General features: G+C 39.6%; 1 protein-coding gene across 1 annotated transcript in view; it reads left to right on the top strand.

Annotated features, from left to right (window-relative positions):
* The window catches only part of MMP16 (matrix metallopeptidase 16), a 240,854-nt gene that overhangs the window by 157,689 nt on the left and 58,543 nt on the right, over positions 1–24,622 (top strand). Inside the window, exons 5-6 of the mRNA XM_024206072.3 lie at positions 15,916–16,077; positions 19,231–19,448. Of these exons, the coding sequence (XP_024061840.1) occupies positions 15,916–16,077; positions 19,231–19,448 (380 nt within the window). The remainder of the gene's footprint in view (positions 1–15,915; positions 16,078–19,230; positions 19,449–24,622) is intronic.

The raw sequence follows: 24,622 nt of genomic DNA, 5'->3' as shown, positions 1-24,622 counted from the left end.
CACCCTCATAGAGTAAACTATCCACAAGGCTTCTGAGTCTCCCCTTGACTGGATTTTCCTACACATTGTGAACACAGCCTCCATTTATTCAGTGTCCAAATACCTTAAGATCTAGCTTGAAACGGTGACTCTGAAGTGTTCAGTGTCTGCTGCATAAAATTCCTCCTTGAGAGTATTACCACTGGGATATAAAGCTATGCTTGAGAACAGAAACACCACTTCAGCCATTCAAGCGATGGAAAACTTGTTAAAAAAAAATTACGCTGGTTGGTTTGTGAGGACTCAGTCATTAGGCATAAGTCTGTACAGTCAGGAGAAGAGGATCTGTCTGCTAGACTCTATTTACTGTCAGGAAGCCAGAGGATGGAAAATATTAAGAGTTGGCAAGGTATGAGCTCATTTTTATTGATTTTTTTTCTTTCATGGAGCACTCTTCCAGCTTTGAGAAAAGTGCTTTTGTTTACATGTCATTAAAAAAAAAATCTGTTAAACACCAGCAGTCAGCAAAGGCAGAGTCTTGTGGATGAATCTAGCACAGTATTCTAGATGTTTAGTTAGTTGGCTGCTTTTAACGTATCCCAGGGTCTGTCAATGTGCAACATCATACGCCTTGCTCCCTCCTTAGTCTAAAATCGAACATGATGGGACTTAGATGGAATTTTTAATAATATAATTAAAGCAATAAAAAGGTAAACTGCTAAGGTCATCTCACACTAAGCTGTTAGCCCTTTTTAGCAGCCAGGTGGTATTTATGCTGATGCCTAATTGCCAAACAGAGATTGTCACTATCAGGGCAATGCACCAGAAAGGTAGAGAGACCTGACCCAACACTCCGAATTTTCTTTCTCTTCTCTTTGGGCAGATAACATAATTTTTCCAAAGACTTCTTTGTCCCATAATTGGATACACGATAGGGAAGATGAGACTTCACCATCCTGCCTTGTCAAACTCTGTATTTTATTTAATCATATGATAATATCTAGAAAAGTGAAAAAATGTATTTGGAATGTTTGGTAAATCAAATTTTTGGTTGAATCCAACTACGTTTCTATCATTTGTTTGCTTTTCTCCAAAAATGTGTGTGACTGATTTTTTCTTGAAAAAACATTGGGGAAGGGGATTTTATTCATGCAAATAAGACTGTTTTGAATGAATGAGCATATGTGATGTAAACAAGTATTTTCATGAATATATTCATGATCTTATGTGCCCCTATACATACCCACAATTACTGTGTGAGAATGTAACAAGAGAAAATTACATGTAAAATCTACTATATGCTGTTGTCATCAGCATGGCCTCTGAGCAGCCTGAGCAGCCCCCATATTGATCTCTGGCTAGGTCTTTAAGGTGATCTGTATGGAGAGGCCAATCTACTATACTGCCTGTAAATAAAGCCAGCTTGTATCATACCTCTCCCTCAGTCATAAAGGACCTAGCTAATTTGAAATCTGGGTCTATGTACAGGACAGAGGCAAATACAGTGCCCAGGCTAAGATGAAAAAGGAAAGGAAATGATTAAAATGTTGTAACATTTTCTAGCTCTCCTCACCTCTCTGTCTTGTGAAAGTGCTCCCCATTTTTTCACAGAGTCAACATCTCAATATTTTCTTCAGTGTTGCTCCTGTTTGCATCCACTCAGGGAATAAAAAGGTATGTCATGTGATCTAGGGGACCAATCACATAGACCAGTTGCCAGATTTTGAATTTCAGATACCTGAAGAGTTACTAGTAGGGTTGCCAATTTTGGTTGAACATATTCCTGGAGATTTCCTCACATGACATAATCTTTAATTGAAGATAAATCTTTAATTCCTGGAGACTCCAGGCCAACCCTGTAGGATTTGCAACCCTAATTACTAGCTAAGGAAAGCTTGTGAAAGACCCAGATAAGTTGCTAAGAACAGTTCCTCTATAATTACAACAAATTCATAACCATCATGATCAGATCACAACTAAAAGACATGATACATAAATTGTTTAAAATGAATGGTTCAGGCAGCTCTACTAGTAACTAAAAGCTCGTTTAATCTAATGGGAGGGGACAAAGAAGGGAGAAACTATCTCTAGGAATCCCCAGATTGTTTCATTGGGGGGGAAGTGTCATTTGTTCCCAGGGCCGGTGCTACCATTAAGGCGAACTGGGCGGTTGCCTAGGGCGCCAAGATTTGGGGGCGCCAAAAAGCGGTGCCCCCAATTTTTTTTTTTACCGCGTTCCTCCCCGAGTGCGCGGTCGCCGCTCCACTTCTCCCGCCTCCCAGGCGTGCGGTGCCAATCAGCTGTTTGGCGCCGCAAGCCTGGGAGGAGAATTAGAGCGGGGACAGCGTACTCAGGGAGGAGGTGGAGCAGAGGTGAGCTGGGGTGGGGTGGGGTGGGGAGGTGCCGCACGGCTCCCTGGGGGGGGAGTTGCCGTGGGGGGAGCGCCTCAGGACAGAGGGGGGGGAGCTGCTGCGGCGGGGCGCCTCAGGGCAGAGGGTGGGCGGGGAGTTGCCGCAGGGCTCGGGTGGGGCGCAAGGTGGAAGTTTCGCCTAGGGCACGAAACTTCCTTGCACCGGCCCTGTTTGTTCCTGTTTGGAATGAGCATTAGGTTTAGCACCACAAACCCATAAATTCTCTGAGATCCCGGCAGGGCTCAAGCTTTCTGATTGATACCAGGGCTTGACTTTCAAGGGGCTCACCTTTCAAAAGTTCTGAGCACCTAGCATCACTGCCTGACAATATCTAGTAGTAAACCAGCAGTTTAGGGAAAAGATCAGAGCAGGGAGATCAGAACAAGGTAATTGGAAAAACAACACTTTTTCTGCATTATTTCTATTCCTTTCATGGTTTGTTAGTGTGCATGCGCCGAACTCCTGGTCAGATCATTCATGATTGCACAGTACTTTTGAATATCAGGTTGTTTAGGCCATAATCCTGCATTCTTAAAGTGAATGGGAGCTTTGCCCCTGACTTAAATGAGTGTAGGATCAAGCCCTAAGTTTGAAACCTAAATATAGTCTTAGAAGCCAACATTTAGGCCTGACCCACACACAGATTTTGTACTGATAAAACTATTTAAGATAAAGGCATGATTTTTACTTAAATAGTTTTATCAGTTCAACTGTAACCTATGCCTGTTTGGTGTGGTGCTCTGTCCCCCTCGGGTGACACCTAGACCATCTGGAGATTGATGAGTCTGCTACAGCAGTGGTTCTCAACCTTTCCAGACTACTGTACCCCTTTCAGGAGTCTGATTTGTCTTGCATACCCCAAGTTTCAACTACTTGCTTAAAAAATCAGACATAAAAAGATAAAAGTGTTCCATCACACTATTACTGAAAAATTGCTTACTTTCTCATTTTTACCATATAATTATAAATACTTAAATTAATTGGAATATAAATATTATACTTACATTTCAGTGTAAAGAATATAGAGCAGTATAAGCAAGTAATTGTCTGTATGCAATTTTAGTTTGTACTGACTTCGCTAGTGCTTTTTATGTAGCCTGTTATAAAACTAGACAAATATCTAGATGGTTGATGTACCCGCTGGAAGACCTCTGCGTACCCCCAGCGGTACATATACCCCTGGTTGAGAACCATTGTGCTATCTTTGCTAAGAGCCATCTGGCTTTTAGCTCATGCAATAGAGACTCATACACTAAGCTTCCGAGGTCTCAGGTTCGATCCTGCCCAATGGCAACTGGGTCTGTCATCATTATACAACCACTACCATGGACACAGTTCTGTTGATTTAAAGGTGCCTTATACCAGCATAGTTCATTGCCTTTCTCATATGGGAATGCGATATATGGTTTAAGCCCCTTTATCCTGGAAGATCTGCATCCACACTAAGGAGGCTGAACCACTTGAACTATATTAGCAGAGTTAAAGCGATACAGCTTTTATGTATAGACATGCCCTTAGTTGCCTATTTTTCAGAATGTTGGCCTGTGTTATCCCTTTTTTAAATAGAATAGTTTATGTAAGCATCCAGTACAGACATGGGAAAATGAACCCATTTGTACAAATGTATTACAGCATTTGTTTAAAAAAAATCTTAGTTTCATGAGCTCACATGTCTTTGGCAGGCGCAAATTTAGCATGTACATTTAACCAGATCACACCATTCAATACATTAATAAATTATAAAACAGTGAAAACAAAAGTAATAGATTTGTCATCCAATTTATTTGCCTAGATTTTAGAATATTATAGATATTTGTACCATTTTCTTTGAAGTCAGCAGACTTAGAAAATGTATTTATTTTTCAGATCAGAGTATTTTTAATGGTTTTTTTCTAAACACTTTGCCTGTTATGAAGCTAAATTCCAGGTTTTCCTATCTTTTGTCCAAGGCGGAAGAAAAATACAGACAATTCCATCATGACACTTTTTAATATGAATTGAATAGGAAATTAAGGAAATATAGATCTGATGGAAGAAAAGGACTGATCATATTAAATGCCATAATATCTATCAGAGCATATTATTTTAACTTTAAAAAAAATCTAGCTGATATGCAATTGGCAGTCAGAGTACATTCATAGAGCAGGTTTGAGAAACCCATTTTTGATGATTTGGGTGTTGTTTGAATGGAAGACTAACATAACCACTCTCAGTAAGGAACAGTGGATGAAATTCGGTTCAGTGCATAGGACTAGCACAAGACCTGTGTGCATATTAAATTCCACTTATGCTTAGTTTTGGAGACTTTAGTGATCCTTTTGCCTTATGCTGGTCCTTTGTGTAGGGGTGAATTTCACCCACTGTGAAGGTTGACAGCAGGACTTTTTGACCTTTCTGCCAAAAATTACATATATTTCTCCAAATAGTAGGATAGATTGGATATTAAATGAAAAAAGTCATCCCTTTAAAACAAGGACTGCCAGAGTCTTAACACCTCAGTACTTGAGTTGGGTGACGTAAAAACAAGCCTAAATGTGTTGGGTTTGAAGTCAAAAGCTTGATTTTAGCAGAGGACAGGAACTCTTACTTGCTTGCATGCTCCCCAAGCCTTGTACTGATGGAACTGGAAATTTGTCCATTTCATTCCCATGAGTGATATTCAAAGACAGAACAGTGCAGGAGAGCAGAAAATTGAGTGGTGCGTGCTCTTTTCATATGTATATCCATATCTTCAATCCCAGCATAAATTCATTCTCAGGGCCTTCAGAATGAAGTGTAAAACTCACTTCTTTGGCTTAGCATTCTCAGAGCAACAACTAAAACCAACAACAAAGAAGAGAGAAGATGGGGGAGAGTATAATTAGATACGATTGCTACAGTATTTGAAATACTTGCTGCACTGAGACTACTGCAAGAGCAAAGGTAATATTATTTAGTTACTTAGTCATTTGCAATTTTATATGAGATTTCCAAGTCTTTTTTAAAGGCATGAACTTGAAACTGATTTTGTTGAAAGGTGGGAATTCATGAAAATCTCCTTTGTTTTTTCTTGGTTCCCCCTCATAAATATGCAAACTTGTGATGAAAAAATTCAACCAGTTCTATTTTAAATCTGCAGTTTCTAAAGATATCCATCACTACGCTGTATTGGGATAAAAGAAATACCTTTAAAAACTATTCTTTGAAAAGATTTTATTACTAGCAGAATATAAATGGGACTTTAAAAGTTCAGTACTTACAGAGGAAGTTAGCCTCTGGACTATTTACAGCAGTGGATCTCAAACTTTTGTACTGGTGACCCCTTCACATACCAAGCCTCTGAGTGCGACCCCCCCCCCTTATAAATGGAAAAACACTTTTAAATATATTTAACACCATTATAAATGCTGGAGGCAAAGAGGGGGTTTGAGGTGGAGGCTGACAGCTCACAACCCCCACGCCCCCATGTAATAACCTCGCGACCCCGCAGGGGTCCCGACCCCCAGTTTGAGAACCCCTGATTTACAGCATGGTTGCAACTGATTCACAGGCAAATATATAAAATATAATGCTTTGTTGAATTAGTGTTCTTCTGCATAGTGCACCTGCTAATCTTGGAAGTTTACAGTGACTGTAGATCTACTTCTCTTACAAGCATAATATACAAACAAAAATAGCAGGAGTTAAACAGTAATGACCTGTGTTTCTAATGATCTGTGTAGTAAGCAATTTGACTCCAGATGATTGAGCTATATATGTGTGGCATGTGGGTTATGTAGTATACATAAGCCAGATCTGATACTAGGAGCAATTTGAAGGTTTGCCACCCCAACGAGGGTTCCTCAACGCATTGAGACTAAGGCAAGTGCAACGCTTCCAAAGCTCCTTAAATGCAGGGGGTGCACAGCCACTGCTTCACCTCTGCTTTCACTCCCTCATGGTATCAGCTCTTCTTCACCTCTCAGTTTCTGGGGCGCTTGATGTTGGTTTAGGGACGAATCTTACTAGTCCTTGGACTCTGAGTGTGCAATGACTGTGATTGTAGAGAGATAATGGGAGAAGACCTTTGCATCAGTGCTTTTGGAAAAGAAAAAATGAAGAAATAAATAAATACCATCATGCTTGAACTATTTACTAGGCAGCACTGGAATGCTCTGCACGGTGTAATAAATGTAATCAGTGAGGTGGCAGGGAAGAGTGGAAGGATGATCCACAGGTTAGGTCACTAGCCTTCTACTCAGAAGATCTGAGTACACATAGACCTATGGGAGAAGGTGAACTCCTTGCAAATGTCTACCTCTTTTCATATGCAGCCTTACTAATCATACTAATGAGCTTTTATAATAGATTCAGTCATGTGCAGAACCAACAGAACATTGGCAGACCGTTAAGAAATCGCTTTAAAATATCTAGTGCATATGTGTAAAACATGTTTTTTTCCTAAACTCGTATCACTGTAATAAATCAAAAACAATTATCACTTAAAGGCACATCTGCAACACAGGAAATAATCTCTCTGTCAAATTTCAAGCTCCACTAGTGACCTGTTGGCCTGTTTTTAAAACAATAATAATTTTTTTAAATATATACATGATGGGAAAAGTGGGAGGGGAGTCAGTTCACTCTCGATTTTTTTCAAAATGGCTGAAACATTTTGACTCACTTTCCACAAAAAGACTAATATTGAGGCTTCCAGATTTCATTGAGAGTGGCAAAAATTTGAGTTACAAATAATTGAAAACAATATCTTAGATTGAAAACACTTGTGAAACTTTCACGATAGGCGTTTGTCTTCCTATGTTTTACCAAAATAGTTTTATAAGTAATTGAAACAGTTTTGATCTGAGGTTGAAGGAAGCAGAGCATGAAGTTAACCACAAATGAGGTTGGAAGATGCAATGTTTAGGGATTTACAAAGCCTAAATCCTCCCATACTGACCCTTGTGGAAGAAAGAAGACTTAATAATAATTAATAGAGATATCCCATCTCCTAGAACTGGAAGGGACCTTGACAGGTCATTGAGTCCAGCCCCCTGCCTTCATTAGCAGGACCAAGTACTGATTTTGCCCCAGATCCCCAAGTGGACCCCTCAAGGATTGAACTCACAACCCTGGGTTTAGCAGGCCAATGCTCAAACCACTGAGCTATCCCTCCCCTATCCCTTGTAAGGGACCATTCAAGATGGGAGTCCTTTTCACGCCCCACCATGGCGACATCACAGCCATGTGAACCTGCTGCTGCTGCTGCTGCTTGTGCCACTTTTGGTGTGTGTGTGTGTGTGTGCGCTCAGACAGACACATGTTTAATTTCTCAATGCTGAAAAGAGTCCAAAAGCTAATCTAATAAAGAGAGAGAACATCTGTGATATCATTGTCTGATGAAATAACCAGAAACATTAATACTGTAGATTTATAACATTTTTTCTGGTTGCTATGTAAAAGCAAGAATCCTACTGTGAGCTTTTCAGAAGCTAAACCAGCTGGAGTTCAGCAACTGTAATCTGATCATTCCATAGTGAGAATGAAGTGAACGATGAAAATTAAAGCAGTAAATATATCAAAACAAGTTCCTGGTCAGCACACATAATATTTGCTGAAAAAGTTGCCAACCTGGGTTCACAATGCTCTGAGTTTTAAAATCCTTCAGTGTGGTAACACGTTACTTTGGGGTGTTGTTTTGTAAATACTGGGAATGCAGTAGAAGTCTCTCCTGTACAGATTTACTTTTCAGCACAGTGTGGATTTAATCTGAAATTATCAGTGTAGGCATATGAAAAATAAGGCATTTCACTTAAAAATAGGGCTTCCTTTCGATTAATGATCTCTTACCAAATAATCTGCTTTTTCTGGTACTATTTTTTTAGTTTTCAACTTCCTTTGGGTTTTAAAATAAAAAAATGTGCACTAACTCCCATAAGGGTAAAATTCACACCCTCCCCCACCATTGCAGAGGATCAATGCAAGACCTATGAACCACTTAAGTATTTAAAATAGAGTTTAGGTGGGTTTTAAGTGAGGTATAGTCTTTGAGCTCATCTCCATAGGGGTGACTTTCATCCACCAAAGAGAAGAGCAGGGCTTATGGTCACCTTCTATACTAGACCAAGCCATCCTGCCAGGATAGCTCAGGAAAGCTGGATAAAGTTGGGGGCATGAAGAGAGGTGCGATTTACTGTTGCTCCAAAAAGAAGTCCAGGTGATGAATCCAGGGACTGTTACACCAGCAAGCTCACTGCCCTCCTCAAATAGTCTCTGGAGATCGGGTTTGTTAATAATTTGCTGCTCACATATTCACAAGCTTGTTTTATCATGTAGCTTGCAAAAATAGTGGCTATTTGAACAAACCAAAACATCAAGCCCAAATCCCACACGGTGCTTGGCAACTGAGGTAATATTATGAATAGTTTTTTGTTTTGTAAAGTAAAGCAGATTTAAAGCCTAAAATGTTATATAATTTCATACAAGAGTATCCATGTAAAAATAAGCATTTTGTCTCAACCACTTGCATACAGGTACATTCTTATTTTCCCTATGAAATCAAATCTATAAAAACAAAAAAAAAGAAGGGCATCCAATAGTATAAAGCTAAAGTTCATATCAGACCAAATCTGCAGTGGGCAGAGGGCACATGCATTCTGGATCTCTGAAATATGTTTTGCGACAGATTGTAGGATAAGAACAGTTGATATAACTGAGAATATTGCACTGATTATATATCTAATGTATCCTGCTTATTTTAATTCCCAGGTACTCATAGCCTGTTGACAACTTTTGCTCCTATTAAAATTAAGTGTTTTCAGGATGGTGCTTTACTTAACATGGAACAGTGTGTGTACTGGTATGAAATTGCAAGTAAAGTTTAATTACATTATCACTAATTATTGAAAAACTTTGAGGCCTATGTACTGTTTCTTCTCAAGATCCTGTTCTGGTTCACAGTAAAGTCATTGGCAAAACTCCAGTCAGTTGCAGTGAGAGCAAGATGGGTCTCAGAGAACAGTGCATTGGAAGGAAAAGGTTTGGTACTGTTAATCTGGGGGCTTTCATACTCAGAGCAGGAATATTTCCAGTCCCTGCAATGCTGATGAATAATATTATTGCTTTGGAGTGGAGAACATGTACTATGCAGTCTTTCTTCAACCTCCTGCAAATACTTGGACTAAGTTAGGGTTACCATATTTCCACAATCAAAAAAGAGGACACGGGGGAGCCCCGCCCTAGCCCCGCCCCCATCCACTTCCTCCCACTTCCCACCCCCTGACTGCCTCCCTCAGAACCCTAACCCCCCCTGCTTCTTGTCCCCTGACTGCCCCGACCCTTATCCACTCGCATGGGTGGCAGGGTTGTAGAAATTTTGGTGTTGCCCAGAACCCACCCCCCCCACACCTGCCTAAGGCTCTGGGAGGGGGGTTGGGTGGGGGGAGGAGGTCTGGGGTGCAGGTCCTGGGCTGGGGATTAGGGTGCAGGAGGGGTGCAGGGTGCAGGTTCTGGGATAGAGTTTGGGTGCTGGGTGCAGGCTCCAGGCTGGGGCAGGGGGTGGGTGTGCAGGAGGGGGTGAGGGGTGCAGGCTCTGGGATGGAGTTTGGGGGTGGGAGGCAGTGCAAAGGGAGGAGGTGCAGGCTTTGGAAGGGAGTTTGAGGGCAGGAGGGGGGTGTGGGGAGGGGGTTTGGGGATAGGAGGGGATGCAGGGGTGAGGGCTGTGGGTCTGAGGATGAGGGGTTCATGATGCAGGAGGGGGCTCAGGGATGGAGCAGAGGATTAGGGTGTGGGGGATGAGGGCTGGGGCTGAGGGGTTTGGGGCGTTGGAGAGGCTCAGGGCTAGGGTGGAAGGGCAGGGTAAGGGCAGCCTGTCTTCCCATTAGTAGATGGGGGACACTAGGACCTGGGGGCAGCAGACAAGGGAGAGGCAGGCGGGGGGGGGTCCACGGGGGCACGGGACGCAAGGAGGGGGGCTGGCAGGTGGAGGCCGGGGACCCATCCAACACTTCCCCGCTCCCTGACTGCCCCCCCCCTTACCATTCTGGCTCCATGTGTTTGCAAAATACTCTGCCCGGTGGGTCGGTTTGTGTGTTACACAGGGCTGCAGACAGAGGGAGGGGGGAGCAGGGGAGGGCTCTGGCTGCTGGAGGCCAATGGGAGTGGGTCAGTTGGCCCAGCTGCCCAATCAGCAGCCGCACTCTGCATGGAAGGGAGGGAGGGAGGCGAGGGAGAAAAAAACCCCGGACATTTTAACCTTGTTACCAGTTCCTCCCGGACGGCTATTTAGAGACGCAAAAGCCAAACATGTCCGGGGAAATACGGACGGATGGTAACCCTAATTAAGTAGTTGAGCAGTGAACATAAAGTGGACTGAAGTACTTGCTTCCACTTGATGCATGTCAGGAGTTAGGTGATTTGGGACACTCTTCTGAGATTGGCTGAGGCTAGAAACATTTGAAAAGTGATATTTGGCCTGGAGAAGAGGAAAGAGCAGAACTTCTGTTATCCTTTTGCACTCTCGTCAGCTAGTCAGCTAATCACAGTGACTATGTGACTCTGGAAGTGACTGTCTGCTCCCCAAGCCAAAGGGTGAATATGAAAGTAAAAACTGTTGCTACAGATTAGAAAAAATATGATTATATAAAGGAAAAAAAGGCTGAGAATGAAGCCACCAATGAAATCCCTATGATCTCCACTTAAGTCCTGTCCGCACTGGGGTACAAACAATGAATCTTGACCTGGCTAAAATTCAGTTTTAAACTACTTTAGGACATCTGTTGATAAAGTTTTATGGCAAAACACAACATTTCTAATAATTTCTTGAAATGAACTGGGGACAACTTTTTGTTCCAGAAAGTGGGGGAAGTAACTAAGGGGGGCATCCATTTTAGACTTTGTTCTGATCAAAAGGGAGGAGTTGCTAGCAAATATGAAGGAGGAAGGCACATTGGTGAAAGCGATCATGAAATGACAGATTTCATGATTCTAAGGAAAGGAAGGAGGGAGAGCAGTAGAATAAGGACAACGGATTTCTAAAAAGCAGACTTTCACAAACTCAGAGGACTGGTAGGTAAGATCCCATGGGAAGAAAATCTAAGGGAAATTTAGTTCAGGAAAGCTGGCTGTTTCTCCAGGAGACAATATTAAAGACACAACTATAAACTATCCTGATGTGAAGGAAAGACAGGAAGAATAGTAAAAGGCCAATCTGTATCCACCGGGACCTCTTTAATGACCAGAAAATCAAAAAGGAATCCTACAAAAAGTGGAAACATGGATAAATTGCTAAGGAGGAGTACAATGACATAACCATGTAGGAACAAAATCAGAAAAGCTAAGGCACAAAATGAGTTACATAAAAGGTAAAGGGACATAACAGGCAAGAAGAGTTCTTTAAATACATGAGGAGCAAGAAAAAGACAAAGGAAAGCTATTGGTCCTCTGTTTAGCAAGGAAGGAGAGCTAATAACTGATGACAGCAAGAAAGCTGAGATTTTAATGCCTATTTTGCTTCAGTCGTAACTAAAAAGTTTAACGGTGACCGCATACTGAACACAATTATTATTAACAACAAGGGTGAAGGAATGCAAGCCAAAATAGGGGAGGAAAGCAGGTTAAAGACTATTCAGATAAGTTAGATGTATTCAAGTCAGCAGAGCTTGATGAAATTCATCCTAGAGAACTTAAGGAACTAGCTGACACAATCTCAAAAACACTAGCAGTTATCTTTGAGAACTCCTGAGGATGGGTGAGGTCCCTGAGGACTGGAGAAGGGTATATATAGTATCGATATTCAAAAAGGGGAACAGAGAGCACATGGGGAATTATGCACCAATCAGCCTAATTTCAATACCTGAAAAGATAATGGAACAAATTAAACAATCAGCTTCTCAGCACCAAGAAGCTAATAGAGTTATAAGTAAGGTTAAGATTTTGTCACGATTATTTTTTGTAAAAGTCATGGACAGGGCACGGGCAATAAACAAAAATTCACAGGAGCCCATGACCTGTCTGTGATTTTACTAAAAATAATTGGTGGGCAGGGCGGGGGAGGGAGGTGGAGGTGAATGACAGCTGGAGCTCCATGGCTGTAGACTGACAGCTCGAACCCCCCCGCCCTTGTGGGGGGCACAGCCCCTGCTCCAGCCATGGGGGGAGAGGGGTGTACAGCCCCAGCTCTGGCCACAGCTGAAGCTGCATGGAAAGGGTGCACAGCTCGGGCTCCAGCCCCGACTGCAGCCACGGGGCAGGGGCACATAGTCCCATCTCCAGGCGTGGCGGCAGCTGTGGGGGTGAGGGGAGGAGTACAGTGCACAGCCCCGGCTCTGGTCCTGGCTTCAGACCCTGACAGCTGAAGCCAAAGAAATCCCGGAGGTCCGTTAAAGTCACAGAATCCGTGACTGCCGTGACCTCCATGACTAAATCGTATCCTTAGTTATAAGCAACAATCTGCATGGACTTCTCAAGAACAAATCATGCCAAACCAACCTAATTCCCTTCTTTGCCTGACCTAGTGAGTTCGGGGAAAGCTATAGATGTGATATATCTTGATTTTAGTAAGGCTTTTGACAGAGTCCTACATGACGTTCTCATAAGCTAACTAGGTGAATGGTGTCTAGATGAAATTACTATAAGGTGGGTGCACAACTGCTTGAAAGACCATACTCAAAGTGTAATTATCAATGGTTTTCTGTCAGACTGGGAGGGCATATCCAGTGAGGTCCTGCAGGGATCATCTTGAGTCCAGAACTATTCAATATTTTCATTAATGACTTGGATAATGGAGTGGGGACTATGCAGATGACACCAAGCTGGGAGAATTTGCAAGCACTTTGGAGGACAGGATTGGCCTGGCCTTGACAAATTGGAGAATTGGTTTGAATTCAACAAAATCAAATTCAGTAAAGACAAGTGCAAAGTACTTCACGTAGGAAGGAAAAATCACATGCCCAACTAGAAGGGGAAATAACTGTCTAGTTATTATTATATTATTACTATATTATTATACTATATATTACTACATTATTATAGTTGTTATTATTCTAACTGGGTATATTAACAGGACGCAGGAGGTAATTGTCCCATACTTCTCGGCACTTATGAGGCCTCAGCACTGTGTCCAATTCTGGGTGCCACACTTTGGGAAAGATGTGGACAAACTGGTGGGAGTCCAGCAGAAAGCAACAAAAATGATAAAAGGTTTTAGAAAACCTGATCTTTGAGGAAAGGTTAAAAAAACTAGGCATGTTTAGTCTCAAGAAAAAAAAATGAAGGGGGACCTGATAGTCTTCAAATACGTTAAGTGTTTTTATAAAGAGAATGGTGATCAATTGTTCCCCATACCCCCTGAAGATAGGACAAGAAGCAATGGGCTTAATCTGCAGCAAGGGAGATTTAGGAAAAGCTTTCTGACTATAACGGTAGTTAAACTCTTGAATAGGTTTCCAAGGGAGGTTGTGGGAGCCCCATCTTTGAAAGTTTATAAAAACAACTTGAACAAACCCCTGTCAGGGATGGTCTGGGTTTACTTGGTTCTGCCACAGTTCGGGGGCTGGACTAGATGACTTGTTGACTCCTCTTTCAGACTTATATTTCTATGATTTTATGATTCTATAATAGCTCCATATATCATGAAGATATTTAACGTCAAGTGTTCATATTGTCATAGGTACTTAGAATAAGCTTTATTTTTACATGGCAGTAATAGACAATATTTGAAAAACTGAAGGTGCTATCAACTTGATACTTAGAAATATTTCTTATTCATTCTAATTTGTGTGCGTGTACGTGTGTGTGTTGGGTGTTTTTTGTTGTTGTTTTTTTTTGCTATGTTGTTTTGAAAACCAGTCTTGCATCTTGATTGGATTCAGAGGTGAAAGTAACTCCAAAGACTTCCTGGTACGGGGGCCAGCGCCTTGGGTGGAAGAGGTGGGGCTGGGGGGATCAGCATCCCCAAGCCAGCCCTTCCATGCCCCTGGCCCGAGGCTCCAGCAGCCTTTTAAATCACCAGCCCCGGGGCAACTGCCCCTTTTGTCACTCCCAACCCTCCCCCGTCGGCGGCCCTGCTGGTAGGGACTGTACCAGGGCCGCTGATGGCGGGGTGCAGCAATGTTAAAGCGCTGCCGCGGCAAAGGACCCTTCTTAAAGCTGCGGCAGCACTTTAACGTCGCTGTCCCTTTTGCCTCTGACATCTCTTTTTGCCCTTACGTCTCATATTTACTCTGGCTCTGTTGGTGGTGGTGTTGCTACAAGAAGCCAGACACTAGGGGCAGTTAACACTACTACTTTACACAAGTAGTCTCATTGATTTCCGTGTGTCTGTTTGCATGAATGAAGTTTGCAGAATTAGGGTTTAAGTCTCTATTTTAAAAAGAAAGCTTATGAAGAAACAGAGTAATTTTTTGAGTGGATGGGAGATTGGGGGGGGGGAGATAATTAAACAATAGACAATGTATAGTCCTGATCCTGCAATATACTTTGTGGTGGAATTGCAGAATTAGGGCCCATATTTGTAGTTTTCAGCAAGGCTGCAATAATTGCAGAGATCAGCATTTATAATTATTCTCAGCTCTTTGCAATAAAAATGGAATGTTGCTATGCAGAGGGAAAGACTTTAAAAAGTGAAATCAGTTCACACATCTCTGATTTCTTTTGTGGATTTTCAAAAATACACAAACAAAACGTGAGCTTGCCCTGTTTGTTTTCTAGTAAATAACACTGTCTGAGTTAATCAAGGAGTGATATGCAACAAGTCAATTCAATGACTTTAATCTTTTCTTTTTACTAAGTGAAAATACTGCATATTATTGTATTATCAAGACCTACTTAAAATAAAAAGCTCTAATTTTTATATAATCACTTACTTCTGTAAACAGATCACACAGTGAGGAATCTATTAAGACCCCACTGTAAAATATATACATAGAGGTAGCATCCTGGTTTGAGAGAGATAATGGAACACCCACCTCTTTCTTTATCTTCCTAATGATTTCACTTAGGATGATTCAGAAATGGACACCATGTACAGGTCATCAGCAGGGGCCTGACTGTAAGCAGTTGGGAGACTAAAATTCTCTGCAGGACTTGTCCTAAATAGGTAGTATACAGTTTATGAAGTTTACCACTTATGGCAGCAATATTTTCCTTTTGAGCTCAAGCCTATTTCCCAATGCAAATGCTTTTATTCAGTCTCATTATAGGATTCAATTAGAATTTGAAATAGCATGCAAGCTAGCCATGACTATCAAGACTTGTGTTTAGTAATGTGTTTTTGCACTGTGTACTCTTTACAAGGCTATTTGAACAATGATTAATACCGTCATTTGAATCCATAAAAGAATCATCACATCTCTTTCATCATACAGTGATGATAATTCTTCATTTGTTTAAAAGAAAAAAGTCTACTGCTATTCTAGTGTTCCCCTTATGTTTCATTTTCATATGTTGGCTCTTGATTTTTTGGTAAAATCTGAATCCACTAACATGTCATTCGGTGTCCAGGATTCTGTATTTGTATTACTTTATTGGTCATATTATTCTAAATCATTTCCTCTTTTTGTTTCCATAGGAAATGATCTATTTTTAGTTGCAGTGCATGAACTGGGGCATGCTCTAGGCTTGGAGCATTCCAATGACCCCACCGCAATCATGGCTCCGTTTTACCAGTATATGGAAACAGACAACTTCAAACTACCTAGTGATGATTTACAGGGCATTCAGAAGATATATGGTATGTCATTTTTTTTATTACACATATTAAATAGTTTGCTTAAGAACATATTTGAGGATATATATATATATATATATATATATATGCTCTGTCAGCTGTAGTCCCAGAGGCCTTGATTTCTTGCTGTGAGAAAGCCATGGATTTTGATGAAGCTCTCTTATTTAGTCCCACACTATTTACAACTTGCATCTAAATCTGCACTCAACTGGAATGGTAATCTTAAATATTTAAACTGCTAGTAAAGAATATCTATAAAGGGATCCCAAACTATTAAAATATTAAGAAATGCAGGCCTTAACCATAACCGGCTCATTTCCAAAGTTCTCAATATATCAGTTATAAAACTGTGCAGTTCCCTGGGTAAAGCAGTTTTGTGGTCCCAGCACCTCCCCTCTTCCCCCCATTCTTATTGCAATAAATATAGCAAATTGATTTCAAAAGCTTGATATTAACAACCCAAGGTTTTGCACAATATAGCGGGGGGAGGGGGTGTCCTGTTCTTTAAAATGTATATAATATTTGGTTATTGTGGCCTAAAATGAAAGAAACAACCACTGTAAATAATTTCTCATGTTATTCTATTCAGTCAAAGAAAGCAAAATAATTGGAAAGAAAAAAAGCAATTTACTCATTGCAGGTTTAAGGTAACTCTGACTTCCACAGGACTGTCTCTGACATTTCCACAGGCAACTTTTTTAATACATAAGTTTTAAAAAGCTTGACATACACAGTTAACCATTAAAGAATCTGCTTTTGCTAAATTAATGGAGCATTTACATTCTTACAATGAAAAATCTGTTCTATCTGTATGTTAATGCCAAGTGACTGGTAGATATCATTTGCATTTGCAAACGATGTCATTTAAGTTCACTAATTTGTTTTGCATTCATTAGTTTTCCAATTTAAATGTCTAAGTGGTAAGTGTTCTCTCAGGGTTAAACTGACTTTTAACAAGGTCACATTTCTTGCTGATCTTTTGCTGTTAGGAAAGCCGGATGAGTTCGTACAGAATAATGGTGCACCTCTGATTAGATACCAAATACATCTATGCTAAATATTATATTATTAAGTGATGTTGTACTCTGGATGTTCCAGAAAGAAGACAAAGTGATTGTCTAGTTAAAATTTATTGTATGTGGTTAACCGAAAGGAGGTTGTTTCTCATGAACTCATAAGTTGGTAGTCTAGACAAGGACATTTTGCCCATATACTAAATAATAAACTCTAACAGCTGTATGCTAATGAACTTTATTACTCCTGGGAAGTGATGCCTGACATCACTACCAAATTGCATGTGGAAACTTTGGTTTGGATTTAGAATCATTCAGATATTAGCTACTGCAAATTAATTCCTTTGCTGCCTGTGCTAAAATCAAAAGGTGATTTGGACTGAATGTCTGAAAAAAATCTTACCCAATGAAAGTAACTGTGTTGATCTACACTATTCATCACAGCCTAATTAACTGTAAATTATGAATGCCATGCTCCTTAAAATTATGAAGGAAATAAATGTCTTATTAAATTTCACTGATGGTAGTTCGGGTTGCCTTAAATATTCAATCAGTAAACATTTATCCTAGTTAATTTACTTTCTTTGATCAAGTACTAGACATTCAGATTTCATTTATGTTAGATTTAGTTTTGTCTCAGGTTGCAAAGATGCTCCTTAACCTACTATCATACAGATGAATTAAAGCAGACTGTTTTGTCACGTACAAATAGACACTGCAGTTAAACTGATCTAGATAGATAGCTACATACAATGGGCAGACTTTAAAAGTTTGTCCTACTTCCACAGGTCCTTCAGAGATGTCCTATATTTAAAATGGAAAATATCACTAGACTCAATAATATCTCTAGAACTGGAATGAAGTTTCTTAGCCTGCCCATTACACATAAGGGTTTTTAACAGCATGAATCTAGAATGACCATATTACTTACAAATAGCAAAACTATGAATGGACTAATCAGATCATCCTAAATGAGTGCCATTAAAACCTTTATATTGCACCACATCATGATTTATTCAGTATATGTCAAATAGTTTACAGCACAGATATTTTAGAAATGTTACACAGAGGGTTTTCATTATTATTATTTTGCACTATTTTTAAGTTTGGACAACCTTTTCAATCCATCCGCCTGTAAAATCTAATGTCAGCGTTGCCATGAGTCCAACTGTACAGGTTTCATAGGGGAAAATATTAACAATGGATTTCAAACATTTCTTAAAAAAAAATCTAAATATGTTTTCTGTATACATAAGTGCCTAAACTTTAAAGCCCAGTCTCAAGTCCTTCCATGGCTAGAAAGGTGCTTTGTGCCACGCTGGGAGCTGGGAAAATATCCTTTCCTGTGACCTTCTCTTTGTATCCCTGATGGTTCAAACCTATCACTAGTGCAGAACTCAGTTTTACCAGACTGCCCACTTAGGCCAGTATAGTTGGAGGGGTAGGGAGAGAAATTCCACCTCTGCGGTTAAGAAGGAAATATTTTGGAGTCTGGTTGATTTATAAAACAAAGAGGCAGCTACAGAAGCATCTCAGAAGCATAGAATATTAGAAGTAGTTCAAGAAAAGACAGATTAGTGGGAAGACAGCAGGTTAATGGGTCAAAGGTGCATAATAAATGCAATGTATCACATGCCTGTGTCATTTATCACATCACCACCACATGTGCTGTCTGTGTGGACGGGTGGATGGATGTAGTTATTAGAATATTCAAAAACATGGGTTGATGGTGGAATTATTACATGCTGTTAGGACAAATTTCCCACATTTTATATAACCAATGAAAGTTTTGTTCTCACCAAAGCAGTTCCATAAGCTGTTGTTCAAGCACAAATTGTTTACCACGTGTAATCTTAAATTTTGGTGGATTTTGTGGTCTGTAAGCTTGTTGGGGAATAAAGGAGGAAGGTATCAGAATTCCAGCAGTCATTTTTTTCTTCATAAGTACCTTGACTTTATGGATCCAAAGCACACGTTGTTATACTCTATCTTCACAGATCAGAATTTGGAAAGAGCATGTTACGCCAACTAAGCCATTCCTCTGCCAATGCAGGAGTATTCTTTGGGGTATATTTTTGTAGAGCTGTCTGCAGTGCGATCTACAGTGATCTAAATTTAATGTCCTGCTGCTAACATTTTTAAGGTCCACCTGACAAGATCCCACCACCAACAAGACCTCTGCCAACAGTGCCCCCGCATCGTTCTGTCCCTCCAGCAGACCCTCGGAAGAATGACAGGCAGCCTAAACCACCTCGGCCGCCCACTGCTGACAAACCTTCCTATCCTGGAGCCAAACCAAACATCTGTGATGGGAACTTCAACACCCTAGCTATTCTTCGCAGGGAAATGTTTGTTTTCAAGGTAGGACGCTGCGAATTTTTTAGTGTTACATCAAGTGTCTACATTTCTACTTTTTTCAGGAAACAAGCTTTCATTTATCGTGACTCCACTTTCCCAGCCCTCTCACAGTTAGAAAGTTCAAGAAAAGAAACTAAAGAATAAACATACAAATGGCTTAAATGTCTAGCAGAGCATTGCTGTAATGTTCTATTTTTGGAATACATTCATGTCAGCAGAAGCTATAATGCCTCAAAATTTAAGGGTAAGTAAATGCAGCATCTTATGCAGAGATTAAAAAAACAGCATAATTCAAGGCATGAATAGAAGCTGATAGGAATGATTTTGTTGGGAACTTAGCCACTTCCAGGCACATTGCAATTATTGTGTCTTCAGCACACATTTCTTTCAAGGACCCTGTAATTTAACTTTATAATTAGATCAATCATTTATAAGGGATGTTTGTCATTGTGTAATGGTTGCTTTGATACATGTTTGAGTAAAGGTCTTTGCTATAAGAACTTCCTTGCAGATGTTTTATTGTTTATTTCAATTAATCATTTTGTCTGGAGCTGCATATATATGATGCATCTCACACCAACTGGACTAGCCTTTTGATGGAGAGGCTTCACTAATGGTTCAAAGACAACAAATCTAAGCAAAGCCATTTGTTAGAAGAATGATCTAGCAGAGCACCTTGTATAATTTCCAAATTGTATTGCAGGCTACAGAAATAACAGAATCATTATTCAATCTTTTAAGTAAATTAATTTGCTGACAGTTATTGTTGTGCAAATTACCTATTGCTTATTGCTGGCAATGTTAATGTAATATATTATCTTGGAATCCACAGTGATGTCCCAAATTTGGCTGAACAATGGACTAGGTGGGATTTTTGTTGTGTAAATATATGTCACAATTCTTTTTGATTTCAAAATTATACCTAGTGAGAACAGGTGTTTTCCTCCATGAAGTTTTTCTTCCAAGTCCTAGGGGGAAACATTAGCAACAGGATTAATTTGTCCTATCAGATTGACCTTCTGGTCCATAAATCCAATATTTTGCCATAGCCTTTGTCTGCTTTTCTTCTGTACTCTGTCTTTGCAGAGATTGATAGAATACTCGACACATTTTCCCCTTATGTACCCTCTCCAAAGAACCTTTTATCAGTAATCAACAGACCTTGAATTGCTTTAAGACTTCTTTAAAAATAATTTACTTTTTTGCTGATTATTTTATGTTAATTAATTCAAATTATTGGGTTCTCTTCACAAGCAAAGGGCAAGAGATGAATTATTTTTCCATAAAAGACTGAGGAGTTTGTCAGTCCTTCTGAAAAAGGGAAATAACCTATCATTTGAATATTTGGCTTCTCTTCAAACTTTGTGTGCCTTTCTTTTGGAAGTGCTGTACCATCAATCTTTGTGAATAAAACAAAAAGGTTAAGGAAGAATCTAATTTTCTGAAATACATTAAACAGGATATTAAAATACCTACTTCATCTCATATCATCCATCTCAAGAACAACAGAACATACTCTCATTTATTGTAGACATAAGTCAATAAATACTGACATGATCTACCACTAATACAAAATTGCCTGTCTACCTAAGCCTGTACTTTCAGACAAATAGATTCAACGTAATTCCTAACTAATTTTTTTCCTTTATATGTGAAAATAAAAGTTGTAGCAGTTAAGAGAAAATCATTTTAATTCGGTTTCACTTACTATCTTAAAATCTTTTATTTACCATACATTATGAACAACAAATCTGGTTTTATGTTTCAGTAATAAGCAGATTTCCATTCACGCAGAGTACATAGGTTCATATTTGGGGCCTGACTTTCCACAATGTATATGCAATTCCAGGACTTTTTACCAGCACAATGACACATGTAATATGCATAATTGTGCTTGCAAATTGCCAGTTAATTATCCAAATAAAAAAAAATATTTATTTTTTATTTAAATTTATAGTTGTGCTTGCAAATTGCCAGTTAATTATCCAGTTGGTCACTGGCAAACTAAAATACTCATTTTTTTTATGTACTCTCAGAATTGCTTATACAAATTGGATACACTTCGGAAAATTTGGCCTTGATTGTTAGAAAGTGAAAAATAGAACTGAGATGTAAAAGGAAACAGTCTGAGATTCACGGTGTATTTTCATAGGAAACTACAAGCAATATTAATTTCAAGGAAACAGATTTTTTGTACAGTTCAGCTACTAGGATGTACTCAAGGGCATCAGAGTTTTTTGTTCAAGTTCATGATCTTTGTTTGCAGTTTTTAAGACCATCTTAGAAACATCCATTTCTAGTTGGATATTTCCAGAGTGAAAGTTAATAAAGCTATTTTTAAGAGAAAAGTACAATTTAAAGATTTTTTCTCATCCCTTTTAAATGAGTTTTCTCATTACTTTTACAATATAACTATTCTGCCAATTAACCATATTTGATAGATTTGTACAGTTTTTAAAAGATGATTTCAAATAAGAGGAAGAGCTGCCCCTGCTCTGACTCAAACTATAAATACCAGAGCACAGCAGCTCACTTGTTTAAGACTTCCCACAGATCAGCAAGTGTACTTAATTTTGTGGGTGAACCTTTTGAGCAACAGTGTTTAGATTTCTAGGGAGAGCAAATTACCATTCTTCAAATACACTGCAATTAGAGCCACATAAGTGTATTGTTCCAAAAGGACATCTCCTCAAAACACTGGGGAATCCCCTTGCCCTTAGAATACCCCTGCCAATTGGGGAGAAGTTTGCTATTGAGAAAAAAGGAAAATCATGTTTTAGCTAAAGGAAGTATAGGAATAACATTTATAGTTGGCTTGAAATTTGCAGGAGATCAGACTAGATGATCATGATGGTCTCGTCTGACGTTAAAGTCTATGAGTCTATAGATGAAATTTTCAATAAGGTTAAGGACAAAGTCGATTTCTAACTTGTGGGGGTTGCTTAATCATGCTTGAAGAGCTACAAACAACAAATGGGATAGCAGAATTTTTGAGCACCAACAGTTTTTATCCAGAAGCTCCTGTTAGCCCCCACAATTATGCTGACTAGGATGAGTGTTTAGCTTTCACTCTTACTTTCATGTTTTCTTTCAGCTAATTTCCCCTCCCTATTTAGTTATGCCTCCCACAGGGATGTAGCAAATGGCTGAAAAACAAAAGAAAACAAACTGGTACTTCTCTCATGGGGAAGCTATGCAACTTGTCATGCCATTGTCCCTCTGCCTTTAATGCAGAATCTCTCTGTCACTGTGTATAGCACTCTGTATCTATATTTCAATCTCATCTGCTCCTCAGTCTCAGCAGAAAGAATCTTCTGACAGTCAGTACATCTGGGGCTATCTGCTTCATTGAAAGGAACTTCATTTTCTCAAATCATTTGGCAAGATCCATTATGCAGGTGGTTATTTTATAAATTTCCTTCACTTCCCCTGTTCTATATCATTCATTCTGCTTTTTCAGTCTTCTGAAGCAGAGAGGCAGAGTTTAAAGCTAGTCCAGTATTTCTGATCTGTGGGATCAATGATGATCAATCACTTCAGACAAACTATTTCATAGTTAAAAAATGTTTAATGGCTATACCATTTCATTGCTTCCCAAAGGTTCCAGATGGAGCCATCCCAGTCATTTTTTCTAACTATTACTCAGGGGAATTTCACGTCTTTTGATTTATTCGACACCATGGTTATTCCTTACCAACAAGAGTGCCTACCAGCTCTGCCTCCATCATCCTCATCCTCATTGTCAGTACCGTGCTTGTTGGCCTCTTCTCAGTTGCATGAGTTTTCACAAAATCCCTGGCCTTTGTAGCAGCTCCATCTGGAAATTATCTTCTGAAATTTTGATGCGGTGGATGGTAGAAGGTGGATTTTAGGCAGGACTAAATGGGCTGTGTTTTATGAGCTTATAATACCTCCTTCACAACTTGTAGAAATATGTTGTGTGACTCTTCACATCCTGAGAAACATTGAAAAAAAAAAGTATTTATAAAGTACAAACAATATTATGCTTGGTTTTCTGGCAATTAAGTGGTAACTGTCATTACCCCTTGACATTAGTCTAGACCGCAGCTGTATTCACATAAAACTATATGGATGTAATTAAAATTCCATTTCAGAATTATGTATTTACATAGAGTACCCTATTAAACACAAATAAATAAAAAGAAAATCTGTCTTCCAATCTGTGGTAAACAAGTGAGGAATTCTGAAAGAAATTTGCCATGAATTATAGGCTTTGGTATTTTTTGGTAGTAGCAGGAAAGAAAAGAGTATAGGGGTGAGGAAACGAATATTAAACAGAAGAGACAAAGAAACAACAGCAATATGAGAGTGGACCTGACTGTATGTGAGAGTGGATATTTTTACAAAGGTCTCCAGGGTTGCCTGTGTAACCGTGTTGTGTCACGTGGCATTGTGAATGTCTGGACTGTCAATGGCAGCCTGAGAAGGTTCAGCAGAGCACACTTTGGGTTCCAGAAGGGAAAAACACTGAATATTTCAGCCATGAAAAAGTGAGAGCAAGAGGTCAGGATTAGTTAAAGCTGTAGACAGCAGACTCCTGTACCCTACTTTTCATTTTATTATATTGGAAAGAACACTCTGGTGGGATTCATCATTCCTTAGCTCAGTAGTGAAGAGGACAGCTGTAATTCAAGTTACCCCAGCTTCAATGACATTGAGGAAGTGAAGGGCAAAACAAAACTCAGCAGGGACCTTAGCCTTCAGTACATCTAAAGTAGGCAACCATTGGAAATTAAGAGACAAGGGATGTGCCAGAAATATTGGCATCAGAATAAATGGTAAGGGATCCAGGAAACAGAAGAATAGGGTGGGACTGCATTGGAATAATGATAGACAGTAATTAATAGTAATAATACTTATCACTTAAATAGGTTTTTTTTTTATTTGAAGGTCTCACACCACTACCAGTATTACTCAAGCCTTTCAACACACATGTGAGACAGATAAGGGATTAAGTGATCACCCTGCCCAGAAACAAAGCTATAGGCCAGGAAATGTGGGAGTATCCCATATCCAACTTCAGGGGGATTTACCTGAGTTATCCTTTGGCCAGAACAATGAGGTTAAACCCCTACTCTTTGTTTTTTTAAAGTTTCATAGGATATTCACACAAGTGGCCAGGAGTTCAGTTTTATGTCAACTCTAGCAATACCATG

The sequence above is a fragment of the Terrapene carolina genome, unplaced genomic scaffold (assembly GCF_002925995.2).
Source record: "Terrapene carolina triunguis isolate 2854851 unplaced genomic scaffold, T_m_triunguis-2.0 Scaffold58, whole genome shotgun sequence".
Lineage (NCBI taxonomy): Eukaryota > Metazoa > Chordata > Testudines > Emydidae > Terrapene > Terrapene triunguis.
This window is presented reverse-complemented; position numbering and strand designations above follow the sequence as displayed.